A 12,309-nucleotide genomic window follows, 5' to 3' on the forward strand; every position below is an offset into this window, starting at 1 on the left:
CTCTCAAATCAATACTGTTTTGAGCCCTGAAAAGTATTGATTGGTGCCATTATCAAGACTAGTTGAGACATTTTTGTTTTTCGAGGCTCATTCTGCAACCCACTCGGAGCTGTGAGTCATCCCCTTTAGATTTCCAAGCAGAGAAAAACCAGAAAGGGGAAACAAAGAACCTTGAAGGAATCTCAAGAGAGAAATACAGAGAATCAAATTTTCTTGGGGAGCGAAAATAATAAAAGAAATCAGGTATAATTGCAAACGGCAAGCAGAAAATGTTTCTTCTCTTTACTCATATCGTTTATACAGCTGTGTACTGCAGAATACATTGAAATTACAATCAGTTCTTCCAAATAAGCTATTGAACTACATGTTTCCTTCAAAATTATGACAGTATAATTTTGGGGATGAATTTGACATTGTTCCCAGCCTTTTTTTATTCTGCCTGTGCTTCTGGTTATCCCTTTTTATTCATTTTTCCCCCCACGCAGATGTGAGGGTTTATTTATTTATTTAGAGATTTCTGTATCTTGCTACTTTACTCCTTTGAACGTCAGACAGCTAAGCCATAACCTAAAAAGTTCAGGTCCAGAAAACTGTTGCTGGGTTTAGGCATGTACCTTCGAACACTGACACTTGTAAAAAAGAAAAAATGATAATGTTTGACAGTATAAAAGCTATCACTTTGTATTAGGACACAATGGCAGTAGGTAGGACAACCAGATCTGGTCCATAAAAATCTGGATGAGCTCTAGATGGCTAAAAGCTAAAAAGACTTAGTTCTTTTACATATCTCTTTGGGCTATCCAATGGCTTCTGGATTTTTGCAGACCTAGACCCAGATTAGGGATATCTTATGTATTCATTGCTGCAAATATGAGGCTGCCTGCACATTGCAGGTGATCAGATTTACTATATGAATCAAGTGCTTGGAAGTGGTTGTCAGATCCACAATCAGGGACATCCATGGGAAGGTGATAAAAGTCACGTTGGTGGCCATGACTGTGTGATGGAAGCCATAGCCCTTTTAATTGTGCAGTTGCATGTAAAAAAGGAGCAGGGATTACATCATGCAGTAGCCCCACCATCTTGACTTTTCTGGCTTTCCTGTGGATACCCGTGCCCGCAATTTACACATTCTTTTTTTAGGTGCACAGTAAAATGCCTTTTAATATAACCCATGACTTGAGTAGAAATTAGCTATTAACAAGCTCAGATGAGGGCTATTAGTCCAGTTGCTAATCTAGCAAAGGCTGAGGTGATGGATGGTCAAAGTATAGTCCTACAGGGTTGCTGAACTCCAGCACCTACTGAGTATAGCTAATGTAGCCAATGCTGAGGAACAACAAAAATTGTGATTCAGCTACTCCTAGAAGGCTACACATTGTCCATTCGTGATCCAGAAGAGGAAAACCTGCTTCTTCTGCCCTGTACCCTCTCCTTGTTCCCTCCAGCACTTTTTGCCTGATTTTGGAAACACATTCAGGGGCTATCATCCTATAGGCCTTACTCAGAGGGAATCACACACTGAGGTGGCCAAAGCAGTTGCCTGTGTAGGAAGACACCACATCCACTTTGCAATCTCCTACATCACCAGAAATAGCTGCAACATGGAGTCTAATGCTAAAGCCAGCCCTGTTATCACTGCCTTCTCTTCCCATCAATTAGATCTTTCTCATATTCTGAAGAAACTGCAAGTGACAGAGTAATATGAATGAATGCCTATGTGAATGAATGAATGACTGACTAATCAATGAATAAATTTAAGAGAAAAAGATTTAAGAGAAAAATTAAGCAAAAGAAAGTAATTGTCCTTATTAATGTTTTCTCATTAAGATGATCTGTTGTAAAGATGAATTATTTGGAGGGGGGAAAGCCCTAATCTTCCTTTCAGGTACATAGAGTAACAGTTTGTAGTTAAAGGGTGTTGCAGATGTTTTCCAAACTCTTCATTAAATCTCCATGGCAACTTTTCCATAGAAAATACTCCAGAAGTGGCTGAGGACTGTTGGTGTTATGGTGGCAAACATCTGCCTTTTGCCAATATATACAACAAATGGGGAAAGTGTTGTAATATAGAGACACATTTTTATATCTTTTGGGATTGTTGGTCCCTTGCAACAATTAAAAATATATTAGTAAGAAATGGCAACATATATAGGTTTTAGAAAACTGGGCATCATATTTTGTTATAGTTAGGTTCACCCAAGAAACTGAAACCAGAGAATTCACACTGGTTGGATGCATAGACCTCAGAAGACAAAATATGTTTGTTTTGGTTTGAGGCTAGTGTATTCTGTGAACTCAGGGATTGTGGTCTGTAAACTAAGCAATTTTCTCAGCGAAGACTCTCACAGACATGGCACCGGGGCTTGAGGAATTGTTTTCCCATTCTGCAAAAAGAATGTAGGTAACTTTCAACAAGGCCACTGTTTAGAAATGTGAAGATGCAAAGAGAGCAGGAAAGCACACACTTTGCTACTCTTATCATCATGACCATGTTCAGTCACAATGACATTTCATCTTCCATCATTGTCACTCTGGGGTCTCTTCTTGCTTCATCTCCTGGAACACAAGACCAGGAACCAGAGGGAGGGCAATTTCATTCAGTGTCTCCAAGTTCAAGAGCCTCAGAAAACCTAAAGGATCCATCAGGCATTTAATGATTCTCCATCTCTGTAGAAGTGTGCCAACAGTCCACGTATTGACCAGAAAGTGATTTGACCACAGCAGAGGACTGATCACAACATTTTTTATCTTCATATCTTGCATCATCTGCTCTGAGGTGAAAATCAGATCTACCATGTGACCACCTATATGCATCAGGCCCGAGATCACCCAGAAACCAGTGGTTGCTATGGAGGCCATGAAACCCTGATCAGTTTGTCCTAAGTGACCATAGCAGCAAAGAAAACAGAAATCTCCACCCGTTTCTTCCTTGGTGTTTCCCCTTTTATCCAGCATCGGCTCTGAGTTGGCTCCTGCCTCATTTCTCTAACTGTACCAGGCTAAAAAAGGTATTCCTGAAAAGGAGCAAACATGATGGGATCTGTGAATAAACTCAATAGGATTTAATCATGTGCAGTTACAAACAGCATTGGCCCTGCAGCTGTACCCTCAGCAATAGCATAGTATATAAACATAAGCAGATTATAATTGTTTTTTCCTTGCTCTGAAAAACTTTGCTTGGTAATGTTGGTGCCAATACAAAGCAGAATGGAAGATCAGGTCATATTTTCCCTTTTTATTTCACTGGCTTACAAAGAAAATACTAAGAAAATCGGCGCCATCAAATGTGGAAAGTTCTGTGAGAGATGTCTAAGTGTTTAAAGGAGCCATCCTTTTCACAGTAAGCTACTGTTATCTGAGTTTGTTCTGGATCAGTGAACATCACTAGGCCTAGCATATTAGTCTGCTTCTATTTGCTAAATCATCATGCACTTTGTTGGAATCTGGCTTAGTACATTGTGTGAAGTTAGCCACTGTGGCTTCTAAAACATGGTTTATAGCTTACTTGAGGTGTGAACTCAGCCAATTGTGACTTATTGAACAAACCATGTTCAAACAAACCATGTCTGAATATACTATGTAAACCACAGCAGGTGAGACAAATTTAAGCAGGGCTTATCCAAACCAGCCATCATTATCTGAGTTATATAACATGCTGTTACAGACCACATTTTACAGACCATGTTTTACACACCGAGAGGGTTGGGTTCACATAGCACATTAAGCCAAAACTGAACAAACTGCATTATAACTCAATGAAACATATGAACCCAACTCCTATTGCTCTTATTACAAGAGTGGCTCAGTTGATGGCATTATCTGCAGGGGTCAGATTTCCTTGAAGAGGCTGTCCCACATTCTTGCTTTGCTCACTGATTTGTTATGAGAGAGCAAGCAACACTCCCATTGGTTCTGTGCTCTGTCGGTTGGATGGCTTGGTCTTCATCTGATGAATAAATAAGCTGAAACTGGAACTGGCTATTCTACCTTACAGGAGTTTCTGTGCATAGCTGAAGACCATCTTGAAACCTCATCCTAAGAGAATGTAAGTATCTTCTAAGTATTGTGAGATTTGTATTGTTGTTGTTAAGAAGGATGTGTTCATGTATAACATTAGTGAGGATATTGGCTATGTGAACATGGAGTGCCAGTTTCACCTTCTCTTTTATCTCCAGAATTTCTAAGTGAATTCACAGAACACATATAAGCCATCATGTAGTCTGTTTGTTAGCAAATTGTGTGAATTCAACTTGTGGAATATATACACCTGAGTTTATGGCTTAGTAAAGCTAGTGTTGATTTATTCAATAAATTCTGTTTAAAGAAATCAACTTTATATGTTGCATTTTATCATTAATTTTTACTAGATTATATTTTTTGTACCTTACTGTAATATAAGACTACATGTCTTTTAGATGTTTTCTATATAGAACAATTAACCATATTTTAAACTAGTTAAGCAACATTGCTTTTACATGTTTAAAGCTAAAAGCTTCTAATCATAAAGCAAGGTCACAACTCATAAAAGGAATCACTGCTTAGATTCATGCACTATATTAAGCCATGTTTTGCTTAACTCTATGAAATAAGCCATAATTGTGGGTTCCTGCCCAAAGCTAAACTGTAAATTGTGATTTGCAAGATACAACAGTAGCTTTATATAAGTCAAAACCAAATAACCTACATTATGGCTTAGTATTATATAAGGAAACTAGTTAATTGGAGTCATCCATCACACTAAGCTATAATCTGGTTTAATTGGTTTTGCATTAGCATAATGTGTGAACCCAACTGAGGCTTATTCAATTAAACTCTTGCTTGGTGTGATACATGAACTTCTGAGAGTATAAAACTACCATTTCCATGGTCTTTACTAGCTTCTTGACATCTCAAATCTTTGAGATTGCTTTTAACAATGACAAATATTTCTTTTTAGAAATAAAGTAAATGAACTCAACACTGACATGGTGGTAAAAGAGAAGGGAAAGTTAGGTTGTCCATTTCTTAAACTTTGCAGCTAGAACTAAACACAGCTCACCTGGATGTGGAATAACATAAGGTAAAGTTGAGTTTGACCCCTGAGAACTACATGGGCACACCTATGTTGGTTCCTTGGTAGTTATCTTCTGGGATTTTTTTCTTTCCAGTCTAGACTCCACACCTCAACCATTTCTGATGCTGCTCAGCCTTTTTTTCCCTCAAGATCACAACAAATTATTACTTTAATTTCCAAAGACACCAAAAAGAAAATTCCACTAAAAAGTGATGGGAAAGAAGAATGAAGTACAGTAATAGGCCTGCCACCTGTTCTTTAGCAGGCCTCCCACACAACTGTAAGGTAGCTCCACAACTGTGTCATCCCCTTCTCTGCATCTCCTGGTTGGGAAAAGCTACACATATTGAGCTGTTGCCTATTGCATTTCTCTTAGCAGGATGGAAGGTGGAGGCAAGAGTCATAGAGGAAGAGTGTCATCAATGCTCCTCTTGGGTTACAGGTGCTACTAAGGGATATTTCTGTTCTTCCAGGCTAGAACATCCAGTGACTCCTAGGAATAATGAGGGATACTCTTCAACTATGGAAAATAATGAAAAACAGCAGGTAGGTTTGTCCTTGGCAGGTATGAACTAATGGATGAGTAATCCTAGTAGACATCTGTATGGCATTTAGATTGGGTAATAAATTTCAGGGCTAATTTGGGTTTAATGCCAAAGTAATATTTAATGTGATAGAAGCAGAATGTTTTATGCAGAAGGTGCAACTATACTATTTTAATTAAAGGCAATTAATTTTTCTTGGTGCCAGTTAATTTTTTGAGTGTTATTCCCCAACCCATCATTCAAAGGTCAGGTCTTTTTGCCCCAAAGGCTCTATAAGCATGAAACACTCCCAAAGCGCATGAAGCAGCCTGTTCCACTCTTGAAACAATTAAGCACATCTGACCGCTCATGGTTTGAAATTTTACTTCTTGTAAAATGTAGGGCTAGAGCTAGTTGGTGTAGTGGTTAAGGCATCAGGCTAGAAACTGAGTTCTAGTCCTGCTTTAGGCACAAAGCCAGCTGGGGGACCTTGGGCAAGTCTCTCTCAGCCCTAGGAAAGAGGCGGCAAGGGCAAATCACTTCTGAAATCTCGCCAAGAAAACTGCAGGGCCTATCCAGGCAGTTGCCAGGAGTCAAGACTGACCTGAAGGCAACCCCAAAATGTTGTGCTACCAGATCTGGGTTGCAAAACTTAAGGTAACCACTAGATGGCAGTGAAAAGAGAAGACCCTGAGTCTGGAGCTCCTCTGAGTCTTTGCAGCCTATATCTGAGCCCTGTAATGTGCAAGGCAGAAGGGATGGCCTGTCCTAAGTCTGTCCTTTTGACCTGGAATGCCAGCAGTTTTTCCTAGGATTTGTGTGCTATTTCTCTCCCATTCTGCAATGAGAGCTTTCCTACGTACTTGTGCCAGAACGTACTAAACCTAATACTGGCAAACAAGGCTTGTTGAATCCCCTGGCTTTGCCATCTTTAGATGGAGGGCCTTTTGCACAGAATAGGTAGGCAACCTTTTGGGGTGGGGGCATGTTTTAGCATGTGGAGAGCAAGGAGTGGGCATACTCACAAAATGGCTGCCACAGGAAGATTGCCTATTCATCAAATGCCTGCCGTGGTGTGGGTGTGGCCAGTTGCAAAACATCCATGGGTCAAAAGCTGAGTAGCTCCTTCAAGAAACTCACTCCCATCCCTATAATACCTTTATGTGATGCAAAAGGGGAGGGGTGCTTCTTCATAAATGTGATGCTGGAGTTTTTCTTGTAGCATGCCAGCTTTCCATTTAACTTGTTTAATTTGCAGCACTTAAAAAAAAAAAAAAAAAAAAGTCCCATGGACAAAAGCCTCACAGATACCAAGGATGGTATCTGAGGACATATCAGTGCCAGTGGGCATTATGTGACCACTCTGAGTCATAGAAAGCATGTGTTTTCCTTTGGTGCTAATGTATGTTGAATATTTGAGACACTAAAGAATTCATTAGGCTATTCTATGTTGTGGTTTAATTAGTTTAATTCTGAAGTATAATGTATTAGTACTTGGTGTAATATTCTATTGTATGTTTTTAGTGCCTAGACCCACAAATGCTAAAATGCTATGTACGATCTAGTGTTGTTGGGGAGAAAGATTGTCTGAAGGAAATGCTAGCATACTTGTGTCCAAACCAGCCTTCATCAACTGTGTGCCTTGTAGGGTTTTGGGATTACAACTCCCAGAATTTCCTGCTAGCAGGGTGACTGGTCCCATAGGCTGGGAGTTGTAGTCCCAGCACACGTGGAGGTTGTTCAAGAAAACCTTGTCTTTGTAAGTTTTGGCCATGGGCACAGTTGAGTATTAGATTCACTTTACTAACCTTCTCTCCATCGTACCAAAAGGATGTTCTTTCAAGAGCTACCAACCTACCTCTTGTCAGCTCTGCTTATGAAATGGCAGCTTTGGCTTATTCCTCAACTAAGGAGAACCACCCCTATGTTAAAGTAGTCTTGGATTTGGCAGAGAAGGGGGTGAAGCATGTCTCTGAGATGGCTGTGAATGGTGCCCAACCTTTTCTGAGTAAACTTGAGCCCCAAGGTAAGACGCTGCCATCATTCCCAAGTTTTTCTTTGTAGAAAGAGACAGGCAAGTCTTTGGGGTACCTCACAGGATCATCATTTTTACTGTAGGTTTTGGGACTGGTTCACATACGTAGTGATTCTGAGGAATTCCATTTGTTGGCATATATGTGTTGCTGGAGTCCTGCATACATCTCAACAGTGGGACCAATGACCCAGAAAAGTAGTTGACTCTCCTTCATTGGGACGTTTTCCAGGTCAGATTAGATAGCCCCCTTTAATGTGGATTTCTGCACTAAGCAGAGGCCAGACTTGAGAGCTTCAGTGACTCTTTACAACTCTATTTTATTTATTTAATAGACTTGTCCCTGCCCATCTCCCCACAATGGGGGACTCTGGGCGGCTTACAACAAATTAAAATCAGAAGTACATGATTAAAAGTTATAAAAAAAACCACACTTAACCAGATCCTAGAGTTATCTTTGTACCTCTTTTCTATTCAGTATGGAGATTGTCCCAGAGAATCTGTACTTAGCCATGGATATTATCATTCCTGTCATTTCAGTGATGCTTTTTCATGATATCAGAATTGTAGAAATTGCTGTAATGCTATATAAATGTGTGTTAGAATATAACATTTCTTGAAAGGATGGAAATATGACTCCGGGTCCACATATCCACCTGGAATAATCTTTCTGTAGACTTCAAGGCAATTTAATTTGGGGAAGCTTGTGCCATGAGAAATGTAAATAGAATTTAATAATGGGAAAAGGAAGACTCAATTGGAACAACAAATTATTTAGTGATCAGAATTCTGAAGATATTTTTGGGTATTAAGTCAAGAGACTTGCAACCTGTAAGCTAAAGACAGCATCTCTGTAGTTTCAGTAGCTAGCCACTATGCCTCCAAGGGTTTGGATAAGCTGGAGGAGAAGCTACCATTCCTCCATCAGACAGCTGACCAGGTAAATTGAGCTTATTTTACTTCTGTCTCTTAACATTATTGATGATGGGTATAAGTCTCCTGGTGTCCTCTAGAAGTTTGGGATGCACACTGGTGTCTTATTCAATATGGCCTTTGATTGGGGATTCTGGGCGTAGTGCTCTAATGTTCTGGAGGGTGCTTGGTTATTTTCTGGGGGGGGAAATCCAAAAATGCTTTGTGGTGTAAAATTAGAAGCCTCCTTCTCATGGGATGAGAACTTGTGTGAGATCTGATTTCAGCACTGTATTAACTAATTTGATAGTTTGGAACAGAGCAGCAGTTGGGGGAATAACTATAAAGTAAGCTGAGTCTAAAGAGCAATGGATGAACACATTGCTTGTTTTCTAAATGTACCATTCTGATCACCCAAGACTTCGATTTTCTGCCTACCCAGAATAATTAGGGGAATAATTGTTAGAACTGCATTACCTCCAGCTCCCAAGACAGTGAGTGTTGCTGCTTGTTTAATGGTATCTCTGTAGGTTATTTCTGAGACACAGGAATTGGTGTCATCCAAAGTAGCAGATGCCAAAGAAGCAGTAGCCAAGGCTGTACAAGATGGCAAAGAGATGATCATAGACACAAGAATGGGTAAACTTGCCATGAGTGGGGTAGAAGTAGTACTGGAGAAATCGGAGGAGTTGTTGGACCACTATCTGCCAATGACGTACGAAGAACTTGGTAAGCAAGGACCCTTATCCCCATCATCTCCAGTCTGGTGCCTATGAGCTCCATTTTGCCCATAGAGACTTAGCATTTGCAATGCTCCCAGCCTCACCCAATATTTTAAAAAGATAGAGCTAAAAATTAAAAAAGCTTGTCACCAAGCACCAACCTCAAACATCAGCTTTATTCTCAAGAATGCCTCTGTGCTCCGCATGGGTTTGATAGAGGATTTTTGGAAAATAATATGGCAGATGGATGCACCCTGGTTCCTTGTACAGGAGCCAGTGTGCTCAAAAGAGAAGGAAGCACCCAAGTACCCAAAGGTCAGAGGCTTCCCAGAGAGGTTGGCAAACAAGGAGCATTCTCTCTAGTGCCTTCTGTGACTGGATGCCTTGCCTTGAACTGGCCATACCAGGGCCACCAAGGTGTTTCCAGATTCTTCCCATGGGGCCCTTAACATTCCATCTCCCACCTGACTTACATTTTTTCATTTGATTAAAAAAAACTAGAATTCTGGAAAGCACTAGCCTCTAGCAAAAGCTTATTTGCAACAATGCTATGGGTCCTATCAAGAAGGTAAATACCACCTTGAGGGTCTCATTCACCTTCTGGTAACTGAGCACACTGTTTGACTGGCTATGCCTAGCAGGTGGTGACATGTGGCTGATCTTGTGTATGCTCTGATGCTAAGCAGGTTGGCTTTGGTTAGTACTTGGATGGGAAGCTGTCTAGGAACCCTAAGGCCTGAAGGTAGATTGGAGAGTAACCCCCCTCCCAAAATAACATGTGACTAACTACTTTTGTATCAGTGCTGTGTGGGTGTGTTCATGAAGTCACCAAGAGTCCAGCCTGAGTTGAAGATTTTACTTAAATGTGTCATGCTTACCATGCCAGCCATTTTATGAGCATGTCCTTCACATCCACATTGGGAATATTGAGAGCCCTAGCCTGGCTATGCCCGTATGCCAGACAGTTTGTGAAGCCTTTCCTTGACAACCCATAAAATACCAAATATTCCTAGAAATCCAAGAAGTAGGCAACTCTGGATTATCCAGTCTATTCTCTTTATTGCAATCCATGGTACACTTGCCGCTTTGATTTTATTTATAGAACTTCTGTCCTTGAGCTAGGAGCTTGCTTCAGTACCATTAGCTTCTAGTTAGGCTTCTTCACTCTACCCACGATCGTGTCTGTATTCCAGGATCTTTTTTGAATATTGCCTTTTCTAAAAGGCCATACTTGGAAAAGAAAATGGTTTCTATGTGTCTAAGCTTGAGTAGACGTTTCAGAGAAGTAATGTATTTAACTATACTCCACAGCGAAAATAGCAGAATCTACAGCAGAAGGGATCCATACAACAGATGAATCTCAGGGTTATTTTGTGCAGCTTGGCTCCCTATCAACTAAGCTCCAGCATCGTGCCTATCAGCATGCTGTAGAGAAAATGAAAGCTGCCAGAGAACACATTCAAAATACATTCAACCAGCTACGTCAAGCCATTGGGCAGGTAGGAGAATTCAGATCCAGACTCAAAGTTTTTATTGGATATGGAACAAAATGTTCTTCAGCCCAGCCCTGCTTAGCTACTTACACTTTGTGGAATAAGCAACTTATGCTCTTGGGGCATAGGAACAGTAAGTACACAGAAAGAACAAGTTGCCTTTTTCTGCCAGATCAACAGAATGTTGAAGGAACACTGTGTGAACATCTGGAGGGGAGCTTAGAAGTGTGCTGAGTCACAGCCAAGATGATCTATGCTCTGGTCATCTCACCTTGCTATGCATATGGGACATAATTTACTTAATGGAAATAAAGCAAAAGGCATGCTGTGCCAGAAAGATGGTGGTATGGGGTGCTTAAGATTAGATACCTAAACTTGACTTTTCTTACATCAAAATGCTTTGCCTTTACTTTTTCTTTGTTTGGAAAGTAGCATAGTATTTTATCTTTAACCCATATTGGTATCTTTGTGAATTGTTCAAGGCTGCCAGATCTCGTTCAAACAGAAGAAGCAGAAGACTCTGGCAAAAACAAAAATGTTTGCATCTGTTTATGTTGGGAGTGGAGACTGTAACTGATAAGCTTGTGTCTCCTTTTATTTATTTAGTGCTTTGAGATGTTGAAAGGGGATGGATAGCCTGTTCTGGTCATTAGCTTTCTGATGGCAAAGCAACTTGTGTCACCCTAAAGAATTCTGTGCTAAAATAATTCTTTGTTTTGTCCTCCAGATAGAACATATAAAGCAAGATAGCCATCAGAAACCCCAGGAAGAAAAGGAAAATCTCCAACAGGTATCGCTGGATTAAAGTCACAGTGAGACCAAGAAAACATGAGCGCTTGATGTAATAATGTAGACCCATTCTTGAGAAGCTAAAATATCTATTGGTTCATTCCTTTTCACAGATAGAATCTCATACCTTGGCTATGAGTTACCATGTCATCCAACAATTGCAGATGGCATACAAGAACTTGATTGGAAGCATCCAAGGTCTGCCTGGTATCTTCCAGCAGAATATTGAGTTGGCTCTCCACAGTATTGAGGAGCTTCAAGGTACCTTTACTGGCGCTCATTCTTTCAGAGATCTTTCTAGCAGCCTTTTGAGTCAAAGCAAGAAGACAGCTGGCAGGGCTGAGAAGTACGTAGATGACATCTTGGACTTTGTGTTGCAGGACACTCCGTTGTCCTGGCTTGTGGGACCCTTTGTTCCTGCACTCAAGAAAATCTCAGGTGGCCTGGAGCCTGAAAACCCTAATGAAAGGAAAGAGAAAACTTTGAAGCTAGAAGCTCCAAAGGAAACTCAGTGACTTAGTATTTATTCCAGATGGTGGTATGCAAATGGAGTGTACAAAAGCAGTTGTAAATTGTCAGGAAAAACTGAAGCTAACATGATTGAAATGATCCAGTCTTCCAAGATGTATCACAGTGGAGTGGGGAGCTCAACTATTTCTAAGGAAAGATACATGTTAGTTGATTTTCCTAAGGACTTCACCTTGAGAAATAAAATAACTGATTCATCTTGGTCTTGGTTCAGAAGCTTACTAAGTATACTGAATGGCACCAGTGTAACTTG

The 12,309-nt window shown here is 40.4% G+C and overlaps 1 protein-coding gene across 1 annotated transcript; it reads left to right on the forward strand.

The window, feature by feature from the left end:
• The first annotated feature begins 5,578 nt into the window (after nucleotides 1–5,578).
• On the forward strand, nucleotides 5,579–12,043 carry LOC103067166 (perilipin-3-like). The gene is made up of 8 exons (XM_088141519.1): nucleotides 5,579–5,602; nucleotides 7,411–7,606; nucleotides 8,470–8,552; nucleotides 9,055–9,253; nucleotides 10,558–10,872; nucleotides 11,222–11,292; nucleotides 11,467–11,529; nucleotides 11,642–12,043. Exons 1-8 carry the CDS (start codon nucleotides 5,579–5,581, stop codon nucleotides 12,041–12,043), a joined length of 1,353 nt encoding a protein of 450 aa, XP_087997645.1.
• Nucleotides 12,044–12,309: the final 266 nt, after the last annotated feature.

The sequence above is a fragment of the Python bivittatus genome, unplaced genomic scaffold (genome assembly GCF_059951505.1).
Source record: "Python bivittatus isolate LINGU-HERP-01145 unplaced genomic scaffold, Pbiv_v1 ctg000330_np1212, whole genome shotgun sequence".
Lineage (NCBI taxonomy): Eukaryota > Metazoa > Chordata > Lepidosauria > Squamata > Pythonidae > Python > Python bivittatus.